Genomic DNA, 26,752 nt, shown 5'->3' with positions numbered 1-26,752 from the left:
TTAAATGATGAAAGACTGATGTTCATTTGTTTCGGGTTTTTTTGTCGTGCAATAATGCAGCACAAACTGAATTCTGCACCATTTCATGTCCCCAGAATACCAGGGTACCTGGCAAAAATAAATGTACTTCCAAAATATGCACGACAAAAATCCTGACCCATCCAGCATCTGGGCCCAAGGGCACCCACAGGTCTGGCTGCCCCTACTGACCCTTGGGTTTCCACCACTTACTCATGGCCCAGGATCCCATGTCAGTCCCCTCAGCCCATCAGCCCCTGCCCCAGCAACACCACAGCTGGGCTGCTCTCCTGTTCCCCAGAGCAGAGCAGAGCAGAGCCACATCCTGGCCTGTCCTTGGCTCATCCTTGGGGTGGTGCCTGGGGCCACCCTGGTGCCTGGTGTCCTGCTCCTGGCAGGGTGGTGGGACAGGCCCCCAGCTGCCCAGCTCTGCCCTGGCAGACCCACAGGAGCCCCTGCTCCACTGACCCTCACAGAACCCTGACATTCAGCTTGACAAGCTGGAAATGCACAAGGCTTAGCTGCCTTTCCTTTGAGGAATGTATCTGTCCATTTTAAAAATTAGCAATACTTCTCTATTTATTTTTTAATGCATGTAATTTAAAGTGCTTTAAAAGATAAGTAGTTACCATGTGGTCAATAATTCATAGGAAAATTCAAATGAATTAAGGGACAACATTGCATCAAAAGCCAATGACTCTGCTTTCCAAAATATCAGTCAAGGAAAACTCAGTGAAAGGGAGATGAACTAGAATTACCCAAAGCAATGTGGTAAGCTGACAGCAAGGTCAGGAATTGAAATAAAATATTCCAGTATCCAGTCCAATACACATGTCTACCAGATGCTATTTCTACTTCATCACGGTTAACTAAGAACACTAGCAGAAGAATTAAAACTAATGAGAGTAAAACAAACAAAAAATCTTCCCAATTCTAATTGAAGAGGCTGCTCAGAAAGTCTTTGAGTAAGTAATGACATATTCCTTTCTACTACAGAAATTTACCTTATAAGAATCTGCTTCATCTTCAAAAACAATCATGTCCAAATTTAATTTCACTGATGATAGTGAAAATACAGAAATCTTCCACTAAGCTGAGTGGCATTAAACCACAAACACCTAGACCTAAGATCAACAGCTAGGCAGAGGTTCCAGAACACCCTGTCTACAGTATAAATCACACGTGGGGCACAGAAATTGCTATTACTCAGCATGTTTCAGAAACTATGGGGAAAAGAAAGAAGATGTGACATGTCTGGGAAAGTGTAATCAAAACAATACCAAAAAAAAAAAAAAAAAGGCACTGTTTGAAGCTGCAGAAGTGTACTGAAGGTGAGTTATATTTTACTTTATTTCATTAAAATATATTTTAAAAACATACTGTGTAAAAGAATTAGGATTCTTAATAATTTATTATTTACATTAACAAATTCTGTTTTACTGTTATTCTATAGATAGAAATGAAAGGTCTGCAGAAGGGACTTGTATCAGCTTCTTCAGGACAAAACAAGCCTCTTCTCCAAGAAACATGTCCAAAAATGCATTTCTTTCCATTTCAGTCCCTTCAAAATAATATTTGCAAACAGATGGCAAAAAGCTCAATGAAAGGTCATGCTGGTGAGTGTTGAGCACTCACAGTGAGAGCCAGGAATTCAGGGTGCTCTGCAAGGGAGAGACCCCAAGGAGACATTAACATTGCACTGCTCAACAGTCAAGAGGCTGCAGGGTCCAATCCCACTCTTGCTCCCACTGTCCTACCTCTGCTGAAATCCATAGCATTACACAACAAGGAGGCCTGCACGTGACCCTTCCAGGCAGATCTCAGAAAGCTGGACAAACTCCTTGAGACAGGGTGGCAGTGGAGAGACTGTTTTTCCTACCACTCTAGGCACACTGCAGCTTATCATCCTTTTTCAGTCCAAACACAACATAAATCTCAGTGTCTTCCTTCCCATCCTCTGGGAAGAAATATGCATAGGGAATTATCTCTCTGATGTAAACATCTGTAAGCACCATTCATATATGCTGGTCCACATGAAAAGATAAAATATTATCAAAGTGCCTGCCGTAGCCTTGACCCTTCTTAGTGGAGCAGCTCAGCTTTCCCATCGGCCTTCCAGACTTCCAAAACCATCCGGGTACCCAAACATCATACACAGCTCATTGCAATGCCAGTTGCTGTCTGCTTTACTATTCCAGGAAAGAGCAGTCGCCCTTCCAGTGATTACACAAAAGCCCATGATTAAAAGAAGTAAAGCTGTCAGCTCGTGTGTTCTGTGTCCTGGAGGCACTCAATGGTATTTCTGACATCTCGTGTAAGGCACCAATCATCCGGTAGCTGAGCAAAGAGCGACCCACGAGACCTCCATTAAGCAACTGCAGAGGGAACTGACAAAGTTCAGCTGGTTTGCTTGTCTTCTTGCTTACAAAGCATAAAAAGTGTGGTCACGCCATCCCAGGAAGTTTCTGGCGGTATCCTAAAAGGGGAACTCGACTTGCACCACAAGCAGCGCGGGTGACTCGTGCCTGCTTCAGCACAAGTTTCTGACAGCTGCATCAGGGTGGCAATTCCCACAGACATAGCAGAGATTTCATTGATCCCCAGGAAGCCTCTGCTGCCTTGCTTTCACAGAAAGTGAGTTTACTGTCAGCAGCAAAGCAGATAACTCCTCACAAGATGTCTCCATAACACACAACAGAGGATATATAAAACCAGCTTTGCGGCGCTCTTGCTGCAGCTTCCCTGCTGTTGGTGTTGTCTGCACAGCCTTATTCCCAGAGATGCAATGCCAGAGACAGCAGAACCTATGGACAAAGAGGTTGGCTGGATGTGGCTGGCTGCACCCCTGAGCAGCCTCAATCCAGAATGTCAGTCTCAAATGGGACCAGGTGGTAGTATGTCAAATTGGTGACATAAGCTGTTGGATCATCACTGTCTTCCAGCTCTGAGGTAAAGTCACTAACACTTTCAAACCTAAGGAGAGATAAAAAAAAAAACCACCAAAAGGCATTAAGTCATTTAGAAAATCAAAGGAATTGGGGAAAGAAGTACTAAGGGAGTGGGAGAAGAACTTGGAGCTGATTTCATCCACACCTCCTTCATCTCCTATACTCATGTGTTTATGACTAAACCATGGGCCAGTGAGAACCATGGTGAATGCAAGCAATTAATCTTGTGACCCCTGACTTTCAAAGCTACTAGGGAGGGAGGGAGGGAGCAGCAAGTGAGTCTTGTAAGAGCGAATCATGCAGCTGAAGTCCACATCCTTCTATTTTGTTCCCACAACATGTGTCAACAACTCATGATACCTCACTTCTCACATAAAAGTGAAAAAGAAACTGCTTTTGTTTCACATCTGAATTTGGACTCTCAGTCTTTCACTTCACAGGCACCTTCTCTGGCTTTGGCTTTTGTAAGAGGTCAAGTGTCTAACATAGGAAGGAAAAAATTACTAGTGTCCTTCTTCCAGAGTCTAGCTGCCCTTCCTCTGGTACAAGGTTTAGATTTTGACAATCAAAGAATCTACAAATATAAAAAGATTCCCAAAGTTAGTTTTGCTTGTTTTGGTATTTTCCTCCCCAATTCCCAACACCGGTTTCATAACCTGCACTTTTGCAAGAATTACCTACTCTTTCATACCAACTCTCAACCAGAAGGCATCAAGCTGTTAGAACCTACACTTCTCACAGTTACACACATTCCCATTTCAAGGGAAGGCTTGAATTTCTGCAGTAAGAAACATTATCTTCTTCCCAGATAGCCTAGCAGTTAAATACAGTCACTGCAGGCCAAGGACTAAATTTCACCTCAGTTCTAAAAGGGGTTTGAAGAACTGTAAAGTTTCTTTTTCTCAAACTCTCTCTTTAATATTTTGAAAGAAATTTAATTCACTGTGACAGAGTAAGAAATAAAAGGAAGTAGAAACTGAAAAACTGTACAAGATGGAAAAAGAAATTCTAACCTAGCTCTCACTTTTAGCATGTGTCTCTAACACCTTTATCAGCCTAGCTGGCCCACTGCAGCTCTCTGAATGGCAGATAAACAGATGAGCTTTAAAATTACTATTATTTAAAACTGCATCCCATCTAAACATGAACTAATTAGACTCTTTAGATATGTGAAACAACTGTAGACATCCCTCTAAGATTGCCCTAGAGGGTGACCTAAGTTAGAATTAAGTATTTCAGAGGACCTGAAGAAGGGTGGTGGGGCAAACAAACAGATAAGTCTCCCACTCTCATCTCTTCCCAAAATTTTATTTAGAACTATCATGGGTTATAGGATAGCCTGGTCTACACATCCTTCAACATATGGCCACAAGTTCTGTCTTTTCCATACTCCTTCTTGGTCCTTCTCATCTCTTTTTTTTTTTCAACTATGAGAGCCAAAACAAAGATGATTTTTTTTGAGCAGAAACTCATGGATTTTCTCCCGCGGTGCTGTGGCTTAGCTCTTCACTTTAAATGAAACAGCAATGAGACTGAACTTTGAATGTTTATTACTCTCATTCCTTTAGTCCCTCCAGGCTGTTTACTTGCCTGCATGTGTGGGAATGAGTGCATGAGGGAGTTGACTTGGTATCTTGAAAATACTTCACAGATCACATTGTGCTGTCTTATGGGCAGCAAGCAATCCAGAAACAACAGATTATGAAATACCAGTGGGGCAGATAGAGAGAAGGAAGTGGAAGAGGAGTCAAGAAGGCTATTCAGATTCTGCTCTTTTTCTCTTATCAGCATAAAGCTACATTACTACATCTGAAAGGTCCCACAGATTTTGTGGTTCTCCAGCCTCACTGATAGGTTACTACAAGCAGAACGTGAGGAGCAAAGCAGTGGATGTCAGATGCTGTGGTTAAGGAGAAAGCTTTTCTTGCCACCAAAAATGAAGCGTGTGCACAGCAGACTGCAAAGCACCGTTGTGGAGTGCTCACACAAAACAAAACTCAAGAAACCAGGACTGTTTACCACAGTCAGAAGCTGTGAACGACACCAACAGCCAAAATGCTTTTGTGCTGTTACTAACAGGTCTTTCAAAATAAATTCTGCAACTCTACTATGGACCTTCAGATTCCTAAATGCCTGAATTGCTGCCTTTAATCTTTTTCCTCTAAGTACCTTGACAGACACACTTTTGCAAGAGCCTACTACTTGTGTTGCAAGACAAAATTCTTTATCATTTTAACCTCTGTTAATGCAATAGATTTGCTACTCCCATTCACCAGGAAGAAGAGGGAACAACATAGAAGCTTACGGTTTGGACTCGCTTGCTAGGTAAAAAACTGGTGGCTGGGCTCAAAGAGCAAGGGATGGTGAATGGAGCTAAATCTATTTGGTAGCCTTTCACAAGCAGTGTTTTCCTGGACTCACTTTTGGGGCCAGTCCTGTTGAATATCTTTATTAATGGTCTGAAGATCAAGTGCACCCTCTGTCAGTTTGCAGGTGACACCAAGCTGAGTGGGAATGTCAATGTGCTGGAGGATAGGAAGGCTTTCCCAGAGGGATCTGGACAGGCTAGACTGATCAGCTGAAGCCACTTGTGTGAGCTCCAACAAGACCAAATGCTGGGTCCTGCACTTGTGTCACAACAAGTGACCCCATGCAGAGCTACAGATTTGGGGCAGACTGGCTGTAAAACTGCCTGGCAAAAAATGACCTGGGTGCACTGGTCAGCAGTGACTGAACAGGAGCCAGCGTGGGTCCAGGTGGCCAAGAAAGCCAATGGCATCCTGGCCTGTATCAGAAATAATAACCAGCAGGAGCAGGACAGGGATTTTCCCCTTGTACTCATCACTGCTGATGCTGCACCTTGAATGCTGCGTCCAGTTCTGGGCCCCTCACAGCAAGAAGGACATTGAGGGCACATCCAGAGAAGGGCAACAGAGCTGGTGAAAGGTCTGCAGCACAAGTCTGATGAGAAGTCCATGAGGGAGCTGGGGTTACTTAGGCTGGAGAAGAAGAGGCTCAGGGGAGACCTCATCACTCTCTAGAGATGCCTGAAAATAGAGTAGCCAGGTGTGGGGTTGGACTCTTCTCTGGGTAACAAGTGACAGGGCAAGAAGTATGGGCCTCAAGTTCTATGGGGGAAAGTTTAGATTAGATATTAGGAAAAATTTCTTGACTAAAAGGGTTATGAAGCATTGGAACAAGCTGCCCAGGAAAGTGGTTGAGTCACTGCCACTGGAAGTATTTAAAAGATGCACATATCATAGAATGGTTTTGAAAGGGACCTTGAAGACCATCTAGTTCCAATGCCCCTGACATGGGCAGGGACACCCTAGACTAGGTCAGTTCACTCAGACCCCCATCCAGCCTGATTCTGAATGCCTCCAGCGATGGGGAATCCACAACCTGGGGAACTTGTTCCACTATCTCACAACCCTTATCTAAAGATTTTCTTCCTAATAGCTAATCTAAACCTACTCTCCTTCAGCTTAAGGCCACCGCCCTTATCCTATCACATGCCTCCATGAAAATTCCCTCTACTCCTCTCTTGCAGGCCTCCTTCCGGTACTGGGGTGAATTTGCCAAAAAAGAAATTTATCCAATCCACAGACTCTGCTGCTGGCCTAGAAGACAGAAGTGGAAACAGTCTTTGCAGAGAAAGGTACCTCTGTAAAAACCAATCCATGAGTTCAAATGCATTTATTTATCACCTTTTTCTTTCAAAAGGACTTCAGACTACACTCCAAGAACCACACACAAAAGGACTAGTCATGCCATATGGATGCTGAGCCCACTGGCTTCACTATAGTTTACAACAGTGTGGTGTACTGCCAACTAAAATCAGAGAGAAAATGAAGGAAGCAGAAAAGATCTACTTCAGAACAACAGAGTAAGCAACTGCAATTTGGAAAAGTGCTGTGGTTTCTTTTGCAAAAGTGTGAGACTTTTCAGCTGATGGATCACTGGGCAGGAAGCTCTGCAGGCTACACAGCTAACCAGTATAGGGAATGAGCACTTCCTGCTGAAGCTTCAAGCACTTGTTCCCACAAAATACAGGTTTGCTCTGCAAAATGTCTCATTCAAGTCCATCAGCAGCCAAAATCCAGAAGTCATAAAGAGTTTAATGCAGCTGAAAGGAAAAATTCCCATCTGAGGATATCAAGTCCACAAGGAATTAACTCTGATTTCAGGGTAGAACACACCATAAATCCAACTTTACTGACACCAAAAGGGAGCAGCATAGGATTTGAAAGATTTTCAAGTTTCCTTTCTGGGCTAATAACATACATTTAAATCAACAGTATAGAAAATCTCTGCTTTTGAAAAAAGGTTCAGTTTTTACAAAACAGCTGTGCTACACTGGTTCCACTATCTCCTGGCTATTATGTCTTGGCTATAAAACACATCTGTGGGATGGGAAAATATAGGGCACCATATAAAACACACATTGGAAATTTATTAACTTCACATCCTTTGGAAAGTTAAACTAAGTCAGGATGCACAAAGTCAGACTATTACTCTAAATGCATTTCTTCCACCACAGTTTATGGGAAACTATGGCTACCATTCAGTTTTTGTCACATTAGTATTTTCTGACCTTAACAGTGTCTAACTTCAATGGGATGACAGTTAGATGATGGTAGTTGCTGATCCCAGGCTGGTTAGTTTTGCTTGGGCTGGAGCACATTTTTAAAATCAAAACTAGGTATAAATATTTTTTAAACAATTAAAGAAAAAAAATCAAAGTAAGGCAGGAAAAGGCTTTCTTTGGTAATTTTCTCATATAATTTGTCACTCTCAGTACAAAGAGTGATCCACTGTGAACTATAATAATTTTAATTTCCAGGTATTGGCCTTACAGAATTACCTCTAGTGTGCCATTTCAGCCTCATTATGACAACCTTATAAGCTTAAATGCTGTTAGCAAGGTCAAGGTTCAAAACACTAAGTGCTAAGTTAATAAAAAGACTTCAAGAAAATACACTCGAGCCAGACATACTCTCCAGCCTCTGGCAAAACATTGCCAAGCTCTGAACCTTGTTACAGACTGGCATTTCAAATATGACAAGACAGTTCATTGCATTCAAAGATAAAGGGTCCAGAAGTCTTTCAGTATTGTCTTTCCTTCATTTGACTGGTCTAATGAAAAAGTAGGTCAACATTTCTCATCAAAAATATTAGGTTCACTACCTGAAGCTCATTGAAATATCAATCACCTGATATAACAGAAATCTGTAAAAGCATATTTCCATCTGTGAATACAGTCACTGACTTAAGACCTACATGAATCACAGAGTGGTTGGGGTTAGAACGGACTTCTGAAGACCATTCACTCCAACCATCTGACAAGGCAGGGTCACCCAGAGCAGGTGACACAGGAAGATGTCTAGGTGGGTTTGGAATGCCTCCAGAGAGCGAGACTCCATGACCTCCCTGAGCTGTCTGTTCCAGTGCTCATCCTCAACATAATGAAGTTCTTCCTCATGTTGGGATGGAACTCCTTGTGCTTTAGCTTATGGCCACAGAAGCCCTCCTGGTTACAGGTTTCTGACCCCAGAATACCTATATGCATTAGGAAGCAGAACTTTCCAATGAAACCGGTCTAACTTGCCTTTTCCCTAAGGATATACACAGGCTACCAAGTCCCAGCTGTGCAGCTGTTGACCTTTGTTCAGTTTATGACCTTTCAGGGATGTGTTCCCCTCTGAGGACAGTGTTTTGCTTCTCAAACATTCTACTATCCTTGTAGCACAATATGATATTTATTAGGCTGTTTAAATTTCCAAGTTTGGGCTCAAGCCAGATCTCTTCACAGTCATGGGAGAAAGAAATAATTCTGTTCTCCCTTTGCAGCACCCCTATGGCAACGACTTGTCTCTTTTCATATACAGAGGACTGATCACTCTGGGGTCAATCATTCTCCCTTTTTACCCACTTTAACAGGAAATTGCTGTGAAGTGTTAGCAATCAGGCCCAGTACCCTTTAACCAGTCGGGATGACAGCTGTACCAATCTTGCTCTTAGGCAGACAATAACATTTTGCTAGGGGGTTGGGCAAGCTACAGGGAAGGTGACAGCATTGCTCTTGCTCAAACTCCACTTACAAATGTTCTGCTGAATCTACATCCAGGTGCTTCTCTTTTCCATTAGGTATACTGTGGTCAATGACTATTGTTTCAGTGTTGGCTAAACAGAATCCGTTTGATCGCATGATTTCTGTTGGGAGAAGAAAGAAAACAAGATTAAAAAAAAAAGCTGGAAAATAACTGTGTATGTAATTGACATGGCTATGAACTGATAAGTGCACATGACATTGAAAATCTGCAAGAAAGTAGGAATGAAGAGTTGGTTTCACAGCCTCTTAAATCTGCAAACTGACAGTGCTTAAGTAATTTTATTCACCTAACCAATTAATGACACAGAGCATCTGAAGCAACTACCACTACCAAAACATAACTGTATTTTTCTTAGACAGTCCTAGGCTTAAGCAAAAACAAAAAAGACATAACAAGGGAAATGAAAAGTGACCTTACAAGTTAATTCAACCTCTAAGATGGATAAAGAAATACCATGTTTTACACTGCCCTTGATACTGCTTATTTGTTTCTATGTTAGAAGCCTCCAATACAGAATATCTAAAATTTACACCTAATTCCACTGACTTACTACCATGGGGAGAATTGATAACTAAATAACCGTATCTGATGTGAATGAGAAGTTAATCCACAACTGTGCTCTATGGAAAAATCAAACTAGGCAAATCACAAGGATTTCTTTTGGTCACAAAATTTTGGATGAAGCTGGGACCAACACAAAACAAATGCACTTTTCAAAAAAAAAAATCAGCACTGACTTAGTGGCAGTAGAATAAGACTTAGTAGGATAACTCTTGATGTGCCTCAAGACACTATGACCCTATGTTACAGCCTTGCATTTTCAGCACAAGAAAAATAATTAGTCTGTAGCACAAAATATGGCAGGCAGAAAACACACCAACAAATTTCATCTATATATATACAGTTGTAGCAACGAACAGGAGATGAGGCATGAGAGAGGAGGTAACTTTTTTTAACATTACATGCTCCTGCATAAAGGTAAAGCCAATACACACTTCAAGACTCATCTTAGACTTTCATTCCATATTTTACTGCAGCTCACTTTAGCAGAATACATTTGGGGGTTGCAAAAACATTGAACCCCAGCAGAATCACATTTCACATGACTCATCTTGAGCCACCATTGTATGATGGTAAAATAAGATTTACACCATAAATTCAAATTCAGCTTTCATCTTAGAGGGCAGCCCTTTCTTCTCCACCACCTACCACTCTGAGCAGGACCCTTCAGGGAACAGTTTGTTTTTTCAGAGGATACAAAACCTTTTGCCTGCTTTTCCAAGACTGCAAGCCAGGTAGAGAGCTGCACTATGAGTAACAGGAATGTCAGCATTTTCCTAGTGTCCTTGACTTGACCTAAGAGTTACAGCATTTCACTGCTGCATGAACTGCTTCACCCATTATCATTTACTGCCATCTACTGACAGCACTGCCAGACACTGAACCATTTCCATTGTGCAACATCCAGATGAGGCAAATATCAATTAACATCAAATTTCCACCTATGTTCTTAGCATTAATTGCAGCAATCACTTGAATTATGAAATTAATTACCACAAGATGCTTCTAGACAGCTGCATAGACAGGAGAATCTCCCTCCAGTTAATTAGGTATGACTCATCACTACCAACAATAATTTAGAATTAAAACATGCTATTATTCAGCTGAGATAGCTTTGTTTGTACCAAAGAAAATTGATACCAGCTCCTTGCAATATTATAAACCTTGGAGGACTATGTAGTATTTCACTGCAATTACCTATAAATAAGCTCTTCTGGTGTCACAAAACCAGGAGTTGGCACTAGGTTGAAACATTGTGTTTCAGTATAGAAATATAAAACCAGGCACACTAGAAGCTCATGGACCTTTTGACAATGGCCAGTAGCAGATGAAGAGGGGAAGGGCTAAAAGAATAGGCAAGGGTAGGCTCTCCACTTTACCCACTAGCAATCTGTGGCTTAGAACCCCCTATGTCTCCACCTGTGACAGGTTTCTATGTATTTGTCCTCCACTTCCCTGTCTAACTCCCTTTTGAAGTCACTTCTGCTTTCAGTTCCACCATATCCTATGACAGTGAGTTCCACTCCTTCACTATGGTTTGTACAGAAACAAAATAATATTATAACCCTTCTTTTGTTTGTTAAAGCCGGTTGTCTGTCAATGATATTGGGTAACCTACAGCTCGTTTCATAAGAAGTACAGGGTACTTGACCTCCTTCTATTCACAGCTTTGTGGACTTCCATCATATCAGTCTGTCATCTCATCTCACAGGTGAAGGTGTCCTTCTTTAATTAACCCCTTTCTTAGACAAGCTGTTCAACAACTTGGATCCTCGCCCTATATTTGTATAATTTTAAATTCTCTCATATCCTGAGATGAAGAAACCAAAATTGTGCATATTGTATTCAAGAGGGGGCTATGCTCCTCTCCTCTGTTTCCTTCTCCTTTCCTAATAATACCTAATATTCTCACTGCTGATATTGCCCATTCTTGGCACCAAGCTTACCCTTTCACAGAACTGTATCAATAGCTTCAAAATCACCTTTTTAAGTGCTAACAGCACTATCATTTGTGATGATGTGCAGTAAGGACTGCATTTTCCTCACATTCACTGCTTTGCATTTGTCAGCCTCCCATTTCACCTGCCACTTTATTGCCTGAATGCACCTTGCACAGTATTACAAGGTAAATTATATGCTCTGTATCACAAAGCACTATTGAGAACTACATTTTGAACTGTTGACAGAGAAATAATAATGGGAACAGCAAATAAAGTAATTTTCATTCTTCAGTTCTTGTGTCAACTGCAGGTAGATAACAATTCTTACCTGATATTTTAACTGGACTTTGAAAGCTTGGCTGAATTTTATGGACATTGTCATTTTTTAGAACTTGGTCCAAAGGAGATCTCTCAAAGAATGTGAGGACAACTTCAGACCTTGAATACTTAAAAAGAGAGAAATAAAAACAGACATCCATTTTTAACCAGTAATTTGTTTTGTCCCTCTTCTTCATTTCCACCCCTCCATAGTATGACAAAAAGACTTATAATAAGTGACAGCTTGGAGGCATCATTACACAGTTCTGGCACCCAGCATTTCTCCAAGTTACTCAATAAATTGCTACTTCTTTCAGAGTTTGGCAAAGCCCATCATATTCTAATCTGCATGAGAGTGCATGTCACCAGGAAGGAGGAGTCAAGCTGGGCTAAATTGGAACTTGGCTTGCTCACCTTCCAGGGCATGTTTATAATAGTCTTCAGAAGCTTTTCCACTTCATTAAGTCTGGCTTCTATATCATGGGCTTCTTTTATTGTGATGAGCCCTAGAAACAAAGTAAACAGATCATAAGCATAAACAAAAGCTCACTTAGGCACACTTTAGCAGCCAGAAGTGCCCCCTCGGGAAGATGTGGAACAACCTCAAATATACCTTCCAGAAATGTCTTTTAAACCAACTGATGATAAAGCATGTACCCAAAACTGAGGTGGGTGTAGTTTACAAGAAGAGTTGCAAGCCTGACACAAACTCAGCTGTTTATGACCATATGTAGGAATTGCAAGACAAGCAGAAGTAGAACCACCTACTCCCTCACCCACAGTTTCACTACACAGCATTCCCAGCAGAGATAGTTAAACAGCCCACTTTCTGCTTCCAAGAACCATTATTCATCCTTTTTTCCCCTGAAAATAAAGCAATAGAAAACCCAAGAAAACCAAAAGACACTTCCTACAGATAAGAGGGGGAAAAAATAAACACAAGCTAAACAAAGGGCTTTGAGAGAAGTTTTGTGTTTTCTCTGACTGTAAGCCCCAGTGAGTGGTCCAAGGAAAATTTGTCAGTATCATGTTTTCCAAGTGCAAGATAACTGTTGGGATTTTTTTTCATCTATTCAGTCACTGAATTATCACAGTGTTGCAGGAGGAATTAAGACTGAAATTTCACTGCCCAATGTCCTGAATGATGCATTTCAATGCAATATGGATTTGCTAGGTATGGTGATGTCAAACACTGATACCATATTTTGTATGGATAATCTGCAGGACATCTCTAACTTTCCCCTCCTCCAGCAGACTGAAGGAAATACAGCACAGGCTAGATGCATGTATGGGGCATACAAGGAGAAGTAAATCCCAAAATCTCACATCCCTCTAGTGAGCCTTCTATTGCTGATATTTGCAACCCACTTTTTCTAATCAAATCACCATTTAACTTCTATATTTGTGCATCTTTTCCAAGGAGCAGGATACACCCATGAAAATGAAATACCTAAGAGAAATTATTAAACATAAAAAGCCACAATAAACAAACAAAAAACCAAACAAAAAGCTGGAACAGGAAAAGACACAATCAATTAGAACCATCAAAATTAAAAAACTGCAAAGCAGTCTGTGAGAAAGTGCTGGGGTTTCTAGCTGGTCAGAGTGACCCCGAGAAAAGCTCAAAAGTCTCTTTTCCCAGCCCGGTGCTTGAAGAAAGAGTTAGAGCTCTTCATTTCTTGGTCTCAAAGTTGTTTATTGTTCCTTATCTATGAAATTCTTTCTCCTGTCCTGCCGAGGTCTGCTCAGCAAGACAGTCAGAGGCATTCTGCCTGCCCCTGGGGCGGTATTATCTTTTTAAACTAAAAACTACATGTACAATATTTACAATTACTTTCCAATACCTATCATCTATGTTAGACAGTGAGCTTCTACTCTAAACCAATCTAAAGTGCCAACATCACAGCAGAAAATGGAGGCCAAGAAGAAGGAGAAAGGCAGGACACACACAGATTCCTCCATCTTGCCCCCTGAACCCCCATTCTAAAAACCCCCAAAAAATTTATTTTTCACCATGTGATAAATTCACTATCATTCTACTTAATTGTTCATATAAGGTTGGTAATTGTTTTTTCCAAGGGCTAAATCAAAGGCACAGGGGTCTTGGTCTCTATGCCAAGGTCTCCAAGCCCCCTGGGAAAGGGCTCAAGTCCTCCAGGGCAGCCAGAGGAATTTCCTGGGCTCCCACAAGAAAGCACTTCAATATACTATACTGTGTTAAAGTAAGTGTATCTGCATCTTCCTATTCAAAAGACAAAGGCAGAGCCATCAAACATGCAGAGTGTGGGAACAGCATCCACAAACAATTTCAGTCTGCTCCAGCCCTTGTTGCTTGCTACCAATGAGATACAATCCCACAGAAACTTTCCAGACAAAAGTGTGACTTGGAAGCTGTCAGGTCTCCTCCAGTTACAGCTCTAAATAAAACAGAGATTGTCTCCAAAGCAACCGGGTTTACTTGACAGTTGTCCCACTAAAGTGCCCTGTTTGCATAAGCCTTTCTCTTGCTCAACAGTCCTTCATTTTGCCTGTTTTTTCAGCATGGCTATCCCCTCACCCAGGTACAACTCACCCCCTCTCCTGACAGCAGAGCAATGCACACCAGCAGGCAAGAGAGGTGGTGTGTGTCTTGCTTTGGCTTGTGTACACTACAGTCAGGTAGCTTTGCTTGGAAATTCTCTGAAAGGCTGTAAATGTGAATAAACTCATCTGCATGGGCCCACAGACTGCATACTAGCTGGGCTGTGCTAGGCATTACAGACCTGAATTGCATTCCCTCATCATCCTAACTATGGGGTGCAGGCTGGGTGGATCTGCTTGGCCCCTCCACAAATACATTCCCATCCCACATTTGGACTGAGTTCAAATTTTTCAATGGAAGGGCTGTCATCTTCCCTAAAAGAAAGAAGCAGCTGCCAATGGCCCCACAGCTCAGACAACCCTCCATGATGTTAGAAACGCACTGCTGGCTGTGCTGCAGTCCACATCAAAGAAACAGAGAAAACAGAGCCAACCACCCTGGTGTCAGCTGCCATGGGGTGCTGCTCCACTTCTCCTGCTGTTCTTGATCCACTCTGCATAAACACTGATATAGTCAGAGCAGAGGCTGCCCAGCTGGGGCTCCCACCTCATCGCTGATCCACCAGGGATTCAGCATTCAGCTGCTCCCTCTCAAATCTGCCCTCAATCTCGGACCATTTCCCAGATAAGCATGCACTGTTGGAACTAGTATTTTACCAGGAAGAGGGATACTTTCAAACAAATGAAGATATTCAGACTGAGAGGGGGAGAAAAAGAAAAAAAAACAAAAACAAAACCACCTTGGCAACAACCCTGAGCATTCATCCCATGAGGAAAACCAGCCAAGCGGTCAGGACTTCTCTCATTAGTAATCAGGGAAAGCATCTGCAGTTCCACATGGTCTTTTTATACTTCACCAAGAAGTCAGACAAGGCTGTCAGCCTGTTGCACTGTCACAGATCACCCTGTGGGAGGTTTTACAGCTTCTTGCATTCACAAGGAATTTCCAGCTCTGGTATATTATCTCCTTCCACCTCTTGGAAAGACACCAGCCATGCAAATCCACACTCCAACATGGAAACTGGCACAGAAAACTTGTAACATCTGACACCATAAAAGTGTTTCTTACTGAAGCTTTCGGTAATGTCAAAACCAAAAAGCAGACAGCGTAGGAAGGAGGGTGCTACATCTGCCTGGACAGCTTCCTATGTATGTGCTCAATGATTGCAGATGTGCAGCTTTGGGATGTAAGGCTGCTGACCTTAAAGGAATTCCCCATACAGGAGTTCAATTTGGCCAGGCTAAAGCCTTTCTTTTCATACATCTGCAACCCAAACAAACAGAAACCACTTGACTGGCCTTATATACATATATTTAAACCTGTAATTTCTTCTGCAGTTGTCATGAACTCTGCAAGGCCTTCATTTATCTTAATTCTACAAGTCTCTGTTTCTAAAAGTTAACAGATGCTCTTGTGGTTTTCAGTTAGTCATAGACCATGATCCCACAACCTCAGAGACTGCTCCCAACCACACTGACTAGAGCGAGGCACTGCCTGCCCAAGGAGCAGGGAGGAGTGGAGCTCCTGGTCCTTCCTTTCCATCCCTTTCAACACTCTCTAACTGGCTGCTGTCATCATCCACAGCACCTATGTGCATGAGGAACACTGGGGTTTCACAGGGTAAAATCTCTGGTGTCAACACTGGCTTAAGGTGCTCCCACCCTTCCCTGCACCTCATTTCCTCTCCCACACCACAACACAGAGCTGCTTCTGCTTTGCCAGCACAATTAGGTGAGCAACAGGGAATATCTCAAACCACTCCTGTCAAAGACTTCACCTCAGGAAACCCCAGACTCCACAGAAGAAGCAAGAGACTGCAGGTGAGGCAGCTCCAAGCTCCTTTCTCACCCAGGCACTATGTTGGGTTTGAGCAGGAGCCAGAATTTGTGTAAAGAAGGGTCACAGAACAGCATCCAAGTTTCCAGGCCTATCCTTCACTTTGTGGGGGCTTCTCCTTTGCCTGTGTTCCTTCTCCTGTTTGGAAGATTTTTCAAGGCCGAAAGAAAGAGGAAAAAAAATGCCAGAGACTGATGTAGGATCTCCAGATGCTGGAAACGCCTGAACAAACAGACACACAGACATGCCAGCTGCCACTGCAGACAGAGCCCAGCACCCCCACCATTCATTAACCCTGGCACAAATGCACCAAAACATGGATGCATCTGAAGCGTGAGGGACCCCTGGTCATGCATCCATACAGCAGCTACAACATGTCCTGAGGCTGCTGTCTCTGCCCGTGGGCCATAAATACATGTCTAGCCTTTATTTCCATCTGGGGCTTTCGCTATCCAAGAACCCTTACTCCATTTGATACAAAATAAAAATAAGATACCAGTAAAGCAGCCAGTATCTTGGAACCAGTTCTGCTTTCTTCACTTGCTCAGTCATGCAACAGAGCTGAACTCAGAGCTGGGAAATTTGTTAGTGAGGTCATGGTGAAAGGCTGTTCTCATGCCTTTTTCTCAGCTCTGGACCTTGTCTGGACTGCTAATGGAAAACATGCACAAACTCCTCCCAGGAAAATTTTGCTCTCTGTCTTGTTACCTATACTGTACTTGGACAATTAGCTGTTATTTCAAGTGACTTAAATGCTATAAACACCTATGTTCACAGTGTTTACGACAGTAAACTGGGGTCCTGCTGGCTCCTTTTTTTGCCACAAACCCTGCTGCTAAATACCACAGACTTCAAAGATTCCTTCACCCTGCACAGAGGGGAGCCGACAGGCTGGGTGACAAGAGGGATGACATTGCCTAAACCAGTGTGGCACTCACCTGTGCCTGGGAGACTGCTTTATTTTTATTACATAAGCAGTGACCTCATTCAATCCTTGACATTTTCTCTGCCCCTTTCCAGACCAAGAGCCCTGGGCAGAGTCTTTAAGACTGAAAAGGATTTGCTTTCAGTTTGAGACGAAGCATAAGTAACAACTCTGCACAGAGCAACATGTGTCTGGAAAAGTATGGCACAAGCAGCACCAGAAGCCTGCAGCTTTCTTCCTGTCCCGGCTCCCTGGTGCTGGGGCAGCTGCAGGAGGCTGGGAGAGCAGGCCAGCAGCTGTGTACCTGGCACGCTGGCTCACAGCGTGGGAGAGGGGCCCAGAGCTGCACACAGGCAGGAAATGAGCTCAGCAGCAGAGGAGAACACACAGAGAGCCAACTCCTGATGTAGACACACAAGCCTGGGTAGGGCTGTCCTATTACTGCTGTGAGCCACCAAATCTGCAGCTAATGACATTCTGAAAACCGCAGATAATGCACCCCATGTTTCTACCACAGGAAGCAGGACAGGAATTGCAACATGTGCTTCATGGCTCGTAATGAAATCACAGAGCAGTCCTGACAGTCCGCATACACAATGAGCATTGTCTCAAAAATCCTCTAGTGCCTTCCAAGGAAGAGTAGAGTTCATGCCCAAGTCAAGTATGTATCTGTATTGTCATGCCAATGATGACACACAGAAGTCTATTTTTCTACAGATGTACAAGTCACTATGTATACATGACACCAAACTGAAGGCAAACCCCATCCCTCCGGTCTGAAGGACTACACCTCATGTTTGTGGTCAGGACAGGAGTAAAGAATGTCCAAGAGATGCCCTATTTTCTCAAAATCAGTTCTCTACATACAGGAAGCTGAGCAAGAGCAGAAGCCAAGGTGTGCTTTCTGAAGATAGGTGCAAGAGGGAATGCCAACAGTCCTAAATGCTGTATGTTTCAGTATGCACATGAAGATTAAAGTTGTATTGAACCCCTCTCATCTAATTGTCTTTCCATTCCCTACAGGGAGACTGCAGAGTAGTTATCAAAGGGAAAAAAAATGAGTAAAAAATGAATCCAGAAATAAATCCTACTGTGTTCTGCTAATCTACACTGCAAGAAAGATTTGAGGCTTACAGATTTAAATCATGAGTACATTCTTCTTTCTGTGCACAAGACTCCAAGAAGTAGTTAGGGATTTCAAATCTTTAGGGAAAACATGTAACCTGCCTTGCATGGGAGACTACTACTTTGCTGTCTCTCCTGACCAGACTTCAAAGGGAGATGTGCCCTTTTCCCCAGTTACAGCATTCATTACCACTGCAGTGCTAAAACCTTTTTATCCTTTTCCCCTCATTCCTCCTTTCCCTCAGATATGTTCTAAGCCTTGTGCACATGCACAGTCCAGGACATAGCTGGAGCAATAGAAGGAAGGTCCCAGTCATTAGAGAATAATATTAAATTAAAGAGTCTAACTTGATTCACCCTAAGAAGGGCCAGGTCCAAAGTCAGATCAGGCTGACTACATCTAGTCAACTTCTGAACAAACCCATGTTGTCTTAGCTAGCATGAGTTCTAACATCCTCATAGTGCAAGGATTTCATATCACCAGAGCTTCATACCTCCTTGATGTTTCTCACAGGCAGATCCTCTAAGCACTGGCAGCTCCTGGTCCTTGCAGCAGTCAGCTAACTCCAGATCCCACCAATCCACTCTTTTATACCACTTGTGCTTATTGGCTACAGGTGTGGCTTGTTAAGATCAGGCCTGCTTCTAATCTTTAGTAATTGGTCCAGCTGCAACTCATTGGGGGATAAGATTACCTTCTATACCACCTTCATTTACCCACACTGTATCCCCCTACAGACCCACATTCCTGAGAAACATGCAGAAACTGAAGCTAGTTGGCACTGTAGCTCAGCTAGTTGGCACATGGATCAGGTCTGAAAGATGACAAACAGCTCAACCCCATTTTTTCTGCTGTTTTGCTCCTTTGCACTGCTTTGTAACTCCTCCATCTTCTTAACTGGGTCTTCTCAATACCATTTCAGCTGTCATTTTCCCCTGCTTCATAGCCACTATACCTCGTTCCTCCTAGCAGCTGCACAGGCAGGATAACTCCTCACCCCAAACATGTGTTCCCTCAACCTTGCCACCTGGGAACTATGGCATTAGGCACCTCAGGCTGGATTCTGAAAAGGCCAAACCAGCTTCCATTAACAGCTACCCCCTCTCTGATAAAGAAGGATAAAAGATTGCTAGAGGGGCAAAGAAATCCTCAAGGGTATGTAAAGGCAGGAAATGAAAAAAACCCCAGCAGATGGGAAAGCTTGTTTCACACAACTTTTCTTCAATAACTACAGAAATAACACCACAGGGATCCCTTAAGTCCAAAGACTTGATAAGATCCAGAGAAGGGCAGATAATTACAGGCAATCAGGGATGTCAGATCTTCAATTACAAGAGACCAGGACTGTCATTTTTTTGTTCTCTGCCTTTTATTTATGCTGCCTTCTGCAGCATCTGGTTCTCATCACCAGGGACAGGATCCTAGAGCTAGATACAGCATTGGTCTGACTTAAGTCTGGCAGCTCTAGCAATTCCTCTTTGATGCCTCTCACCTAATTCTTCAACCCATCTCTTTTGGGGCAGACACACTTGCCCCTTCCCCTTGTGGGGTAGTTCATCCATCTCATTTGACAGGAGTCACTACAGCCTTTACAAAGGATTTGCTATCAATGCAATATCACTGACAAGATGCCTCTTGGTGGCATTACTGAGGGAGCAACTAAAAGGACACAGCAGAGCTGAAATAAGGGTGGGTGTAGGGAGGTGGACTTTTGACATTTATCACATTGTGCTGCCCTTCTTAAGCTTGATGACAAGGACCAAAATTTTTAAAGAGAAATCAGTACACAAAATACGTGTGAGTTACTCCATATTTTCAGAAGTTCCACTAGGTAGTAGCAAACTTATTGAAGATACTGAGGTAAATCTGTTTGATGCAGAAAGAGAGAGAGCTTTCAAAAGCCTGCCCAAACCTTTCTTCTTTTGCAGTTCATATGAAGCAGATGCAGGATGGGGAGAAGTCCTACCCAAACAACTGCCTGACTGAAATCCCCCAAAGCAAAAGTGACCGTGACCAGAGGACACTGGCACACTCCAATACCCATGCAAAGAAAGGAGGCAAGTTAAAAGCTGAGAAACCCAGACCCTCAAGATGATGGGTTCTCCACACATTGTATTATTAGCTATGGGATCTCCCAGGATCTCTGGAATGAAGAAGGCATGTTTTGGTGACAGAACACAGCAGACAGGCTTTCCCCACAGAATTCCTTGTCTTGATTCCTGATGAGCCACAAGAAATAAAAAGATGTCAAAGAAACATGAGATACGAGTGAACAAAGCAGTCAAAATCTGATATGCAAGCTCCTATAACCATGCTGGTTTCTTATCAGGTGGGAGCTGTCATGAAAAATACACCTCATTTCCATTCCTTTCCACCAAAACCTTCCCTGACACATTGCCTTGGTTCACCACAAAAAGGCAACTTGTGTCTAGCTTTTTAACAACACAGCCAGCTCCATTTATCTCCATTATTACAAATGAACCATGAAATTCAGCTGATAAAAAAAACAAACCCAAAAGCCACAAACTTAATTTTGGTTATACAGTTCTGCTAGAGCCTGATAACCAAGAGCTGCATCTTTTGTCTGCCAGACAGAAGCTTTGAGCAAGCTCCACTAATGAACTGTTGACAATGTCAACAATGAGAAGAGCACAATAGATGCAGTGTATTTATCTGTATTGTCACAGCACCGAGAAACAGCTGCTGTCTGTGGAAACCACTATGCTGCTTCTGTAGAGCTCCCTCTTCTCATAAATCACACTCCCAGATGGTCTTGTAAACAACAACAACAACAAAAAATGCTATAATGCAGCACATAGAAAACTAAGTTATGAACACAGCATTTGCAAGCAAGCAATGTTCCTGGGCTGGCTCCTCGGGAACTGCCCTCTGTGCTGTGCACATCTCTCCAATGGCAGCCCTGAAAGAGCTTCCCACTGCACAGGCACTGGGACATGGAAAACAGCTGATCCCCTGCTTCCTGCAGGAGGGTGTCACGCCAGAGGCAGGTACAAGGCTTGGAGCTAGAGCTCAGCCTAGTCTCTGTGAGGGACTACTCAGGTCTGCTGCAGGTAAAGTGACTGCTTCTAAGCTAGGAAGCAAAATAAAGATGCACGGTTTCTCTAGGAAATCACCACTACTAGAAAACTTCTATGGATGGACAGAGGTTGAGCACCTGCAAGGTAGAAGGGAACAGAGAAGTTCTGCAGAGCCATAAATAACCATGGATGGCCGCACATCATGGGAGGAGGGAAACCTGAAGGCAAAGAAAAGGAACAGAGAGGAAATAACAGAAAGAAGAGCAAGGGGGGGAAAAAACATGACAAAGCAGAATGAGACAGAGGAGGCATGAAAAGGAGGAAAACGAGAACTTTGGAAAGAGACGTCCATCTAGGAATAAAATAAATCTGTCAGAGGGCTTCTAATTTGGCAGCTCAGAGTATCAAAGCAGGACCAGGCACCACAGGTAGGTACAATATGAACAGTTCCATTGGAAGAGAATCTAAGCCTCTGTCCTGGTAACAAAGGCAACAAACAAGTGCACAGGAGGATTGCCAGAAGCTACCCTGGCACTCCAAAGGCAAAACAAATCCCAGTTTTGAAAGGCTGCTAATGTGCTCTTTTGGCTTCCTTAAGGGCTTGATTCTGCTTGCACTGAAGTCAGAGGCGAGGGAGGTGTGTGACTGCTGACTGTACTGCATCTGGCTCAAGTTCAAGGATAAACCTTAGATGAGACCTCCTCACAAATGGTATTTAGAGAAAATAGGAAAGGAGGGGGGCAGGGAAAGGAAGAGACCTTTTCCAGATGTGTACCTCAGTTTTGATGTCTGTTTGGTCTGCTGCAACTGTTAAGTCAGCTTCCAAGTCCGTAGCTCTGCCTTTCTCAAGAAAACTGATTAAATTCAAAAGTAGACTTTGCAGGCAGTTTAGAAACATTATGCTGTGTTCATTGCAGGAGTGAACAAACTCGTGTTCTCCTGTGACCCTCTTTTGTACATTTCCCTAGAGCAAGGGACAGGCAGATTTCAAAGACAAATAAAATACTAGCAAAGTTACTGGCAACATCACAGTGAATCATACTTAGTCACCCTGCAGGTATGCACATATCTAACCTTGTTTACCAGCTTCCCAGTGAGATGCCTTGTGTTGCTGAACGTCCTTGGCCTTCAGCATCAGTGTACACTCCAGATGCAGGGAGTGCACTCTGCCATGTGTTCTTACTAGTTACCAAAGACAAGAAAAAACTGTGGGAATGCCCTACTCCCCCCTGGGACTTCCCCTCCTCTCATATCTAAGAAAGGTTAAGATGAACAGCCACTGCAGACAGCTACAACTCCCATGCTCTCCTCTGCAATTTAAAACACTCAGCAGCTCCAGCAAATAAGGAAGGGGAGAGCATTGTGGAAGTCTGTCCCAGAGGATGAGGGGTCAAGAAAGGAATGGAGAGAATGGTTTCCTCATGCTGAGCAAGAAAAGGAGCACACTCCTGCACAGCATGAACTGTCTGCTGAAGCCAGCAATAAAGGTAACAACCAACTCTTTCTAAAATTGCTGACGTTTTTAAAACAACCACAACCTTCGTTTAAAAAGTTAATAACATCAAATAGCTCAAGTTTCCACTCTCAGTCATATCTCTTAAATGTAACACACTGCAGCTTGACTGAACTGTAGGATAATGCTAGTCCTTTTAACCCTCCTTAGGCAAATCTGCAGGGACTTTGGAGTCCTTCAATGCAATGCAAATTTGGCTTGCAACACTTCATCACTTCCTCCAGATAAAAGGCACAGCTGATATTCACCTTCTTTCAGGAAGCCCAAGATAAACACACACACACACATACATATGCAAATACCTTTGTGTGTATATATATATATATATATGTATAAATACACACAAATGTATATGACTAAATGCTAACACACACAAGAATGGGCTTTTGTCAGGTGTTTTTGTTGGGTTAAGTACATTGAGCTTCACTGTAGACAGCAGGACATCTGCTTTTAAACATGGCATTAAGAAACCATGCTTACCCCATGAATTTTGTAAGGACTGGACATGCCCCATGCAATCTCTCTTTACATGCAAAGCTTTGCATCACTGTCACTTAGTTAAATGAGATTTTTATGCTTCAACTTTGTCAAGTTATCAGAGGCTGTGGCCAGCCAATTTAAAATGTTGGTATGATGAAGTGTTCTTTAGGCAGAGAAGCATACTCTGCAAAGTAATTTTCTTCAGAGCAGGAGCAGCACAATTTTAAACAGTGAATTGCTGAAATTGTGACGCACGCTGTAATTGCTTAGAAACTACTCCTGATTTTTATTCTGCCTCTGTTGCAAAGTTAACCCCCACCCTTGCAACAAGCTAAACAGATCATAATCTACTTGTACTGGGTTTCGATTTTTCAAATTCTGAACTGATACTTTGCTCATTCCCCATTCTACTGAAAGCAGTGCACTTGTTCCTGAGATAAAAGTAAGCCAAGGCTCTAGGTTTTAGGCAGAGATTGAGCAACACAGGCTGAAGATGGTTAATCTTTCCCAGCTGTTCATGCATGAATGGTGTATCTACCTGGGACTGTCAAGTAAAGCCAGTGCAAGGGACCATAATCCCATCTGGCTCAAACGGCATGAATAATGCTTCGGAGAGAAGTGAAAAAAGTCGAATACTTTGTAAAAGCTCTGGCAGGCCTTGAGACGGGAGAGGAACCATGCTCGCTTGAGAGAGGCGCTGAGGAATGAGAAGAGCTTTAGGATAAGCAGCAGCTCCTGTGATTAACTAATGGGGAAGGAGCACTGGGAGGGGCAGCAGGCCAAGGATCGAGTCCATTTGCAGCCAGACACAGCACACACCCCAGTCCAGCTGCCAAGCTATTCTTCAGAGTCCCATAAAGCCAGGAAGAAGGACTACCGGCACCCTGGGACGTCAAATTTTAGTCATAGCGACTCCGGTAGGTGCTGTGCCCTGCAGGCCACAGGCAGGCTCGCTCCAAACCTACCCAGCATCCTCAAAAGCCGTGGCCCAGGTGCTACATACACTTGAAGGCCGTGTAACTGAGAATTTACTGCACTAGTAAAAATCGCACCCGGGCTAAGAGGTGGGGTCTGGCTTCAGCAGGAACAGCCCCATTACTAGTCTGCACCCAAGCGGGAGGAGACAGCCGCCCTCCGAACATCTCCCACTCGCAGCCCGGAGCGAGCAGGGGCTGCCTTGCGCCCATCCCCGCCGTCTGCAGAGGGCACTCGGGCCCCGCCAGTGGCTGCGGAGCGCCCGGCGCCGGCGGGGCCGGGCTGCCACCTCCCGGCAGAGGGGACGGGAAAGCCCCGAGCCAGGGGACACAAACCGGGGAGAGGGCTGTGGCTCCCGCCACACAAGGAAGCTTGGACAGGGAAAGGTACGAGCGTTTTAATGCGAGGCACATAAAAAAACCCAAACCAAGCCCGCCACCAGAGGTTAGGGATCTGGCAGGAGCATGGAAGAAGACCTGAGTCACTTTAAACACCTGTCAGAAAACATCCCTGGGGAGGCGGCCCGGGAGAGCTCGCCACTGGCAGGGAACAGAGCTCGCTGTCACACAGGGACGGCCCAGGAATGAAGTCCGGTGGGTTTACACCTCTACGAGCAGTGGATACCCAGTTCAGAGAACAGCAAAACACAGACGCTCTGCGAAGGGGTCCCACTAGCAAGGTGGGAGCTTGGGAAAACTTTCCCATCCTCTCACAGAGAAAATCAGGCACAGAATATCGGCTTTTGCCCGTTCCTGTTCAATAAAATAATTTACGTCGTAACTAAAACAAGTGGGGAGACTTGAAGGGCTAGGCGTACACCCATTTTCAGATGACTGGATGCTCCTCACCACTCTACACACTTGAAATACGTCAGAGTAGAACACGTAACTCCGCCTAAAAAATACCCCAACAATTAAACACACTAAACCCAACCCGCAAGACATCTAGGATACATCCTGCTTCTGCACAGCAATGCCTGAGCATGGACAACATCCCTCGAGTTTGGTTAATCCACTTCAGAAACTGGAAGAGAACAGACGTCTCTACTAACCGCTGTTGCAATTCCCGTTTCGCAGAAGTTATGCGAGGAATTATGCCAGTTCCCAGAGTTGCTCCGTCCCCTGGCAAGGGCCGCAGCCCTTTTTCTTTGCCCTCTCTTTGCGGAAAACACAGCAACATGCGGAGATTTCTCAGCTACACCCTTTTTCTTGCCAACCACCCCCAGCCCTTCCTCGGGGAGCCCGGAGGCACCGGAGAGGGGCAGCGCCAACGGAGATCCCTCTGTTTCCCCAGCCCAGCCTAGCCCGGAGCAGCACAGCTGCAGACAGCAGCAGCGATACTGGGGTCAGCGTCCTGCGTGGAACCCTCGGCTCCAAAAGTATAGTCAAAAAAAAAAAAAAAAAAAAAAAAGGAGAAACACAAATCAACATCCCGGGAGGAGTTTCCGACCGCAAAACGCCTCCGCAGTTTTTTCTGCCCCCCCGCCCCGTCCGGTTCTCAGCGGCTCCAGCTCCTCACCCCCTTCTTTCCGCCGAGAGGCCACCGCCACCCTCGGGGAAGCCGAAACCCGCCCGCCCGCCGAGCAGAGAGCGCCAGGGCCGCGGAAGCTGCTCAAACCTTGGAGCAAGGGGGAGCGGGACAGCTCGGGCCGGTCCTCGGGGAAGGAGTCGAGGAGCCGCTTGAAGAGGCGGCCGAGGTCGGAGTAGCTGCGGTGCAGGTAGAGGATGTTGCGGTCCGACCACTCGGTGCGGATCTCGTAGAACTCCTCCTCGTCGCCCCGCCGGCTGATGATGAGCCGCCGGATGCCGTTCACCCAGCAGCCCCGCACGTACATGTTCACCAGCGAGGTGCCCTCAAACACGGCCGAAGCCATCCCGCCGCCGCCCGCACATCCCCTGCCGCCGGCGCAGGGCGAAGCGCACCGCCCCGCGCCGCCGTGGCCAAGTTAAGAGGAGAAGGAGGAGGAGGAGGAGGAGGAGGAGGAGGAAGAAGAGGAGGAGGAGGAAGAGAGAAGGGGGGTGCCACCCGCCGCACGCCCCCCCCGGCCTGGCCCTGCCCGCCGGGGCTGTGTCGCCTCCCGGCGCTGGAGGGAGGCTCGCTAGTGCCTCATAGACAGCGGCCGCAGCGAGGGGACGGCTCGGACACCCTGCCCCGCCGAGTCCCCGGCGCCGAGCAAGACGGCTCTCACCCCCTCCGGGGCGGGGAGCAGCGTGGCTCGGCCCCTTCTTCTCGGCTCCGTAGGAAGGCAGAGCCCCTCCCGTCCAAAGGCGGGGGGGCGCTCCGGTCCCAGCTCCGCAGCCAGCGCCCACCCCCTTCGCCGAACCGTGCTGTCCCCGCGGGGTGGGATCCTACTCTTCCTTCTCGGGACGTTTTCGTAGGC

General features: G+C 44.7%; 2 protein-coding genes across 2 annotated transcripts in view; both read right to left on the bottom strand.

Annotated features, from left to right (window-relative positions):
• Positions 1–1,339: 1,339 nt before the first annotated feature.
• On the bottom strand, positions 1,340–26,565 carry PXDC1 (PX domain containing 1). The gene is made up of 5 exons (XM_009091168.4): positions 25,990–26,565; positions 12,313–12,404; positions 11,909–12,026; positions 9,068–9,179; positions 1,340–2,991 (listed from the first exon to the last, which is right to left on the bottom strand). The coding sequence occupies exons 1-5, from the start codon at positions 26,243–26,245 to the stop codon at positions 2,874–2,876; spliced, it is 696 nt and encodes a 231-aa protein (XP_009089416.1). The 5' UTR covers positions 26,246–26,565; the 3' UTR covers positions 1,340–2,873.
• LYRM4 (LYR motif containing 4) overlaps positions 5,672–26,752 on the bottom strand; it is a 615,895-nt gene continuing 594,814 nt past the window's right edge. The window contains exon 3 of the mRNA XM_050970566.1: positions 5,672–5,746. Coding sequence (XP_050826523.1) covers positions 5,687–5,746 — 60 coding nt within the window. The 3' untranslated portion in view covers positions 5,672–5,686. The remainder of the gene's footprint in view (positions 5,747–26,752) is intronic.

Source organism: Serinus canaria, chromosome 2 (assembly GCF_022539315.1).
Source record: "Serinus canaria isolate serCan28SL12 chromosome 2, serCan2020, whole genome shotgun sequence".
Taxonomy (NCBI): Eukaryota; Metazoa; Chordata; class Aves; order Passeriformes; family Fringillidae; genus Serinus; species Serinus canaria.
Note: the sequence above shows the minus strand (reverse complement) of the source record. Positions and strands in the feature narration are given on the sequence as shown.

Excerpts from the sequence above, each read along its gene's own strand:
- PXDC1 (XM_009091168.4), bottom strand. The coding sequence starts at position 26,245 with ATGGCTTCGGCCGTGTTTGAGGGCACCTCGCTGGTGAACATGTACGTG. Across the intron at positions 9,180-11,908 it reads AAGTCCAGTTAAAATATCAG|AAATCATGCGATCAAACGGA; the intron begins GTAAGAATTGTT and ends TTCTCCCAACAG. Across the intron at positions 2,992-9,067 it reads GTAGATTCAGCAGAACATTT|GTTTGAAAGTGTTAGTGACT; the intron begins GTAAGTGGAGTT and ends ATCTCTCCTTAG.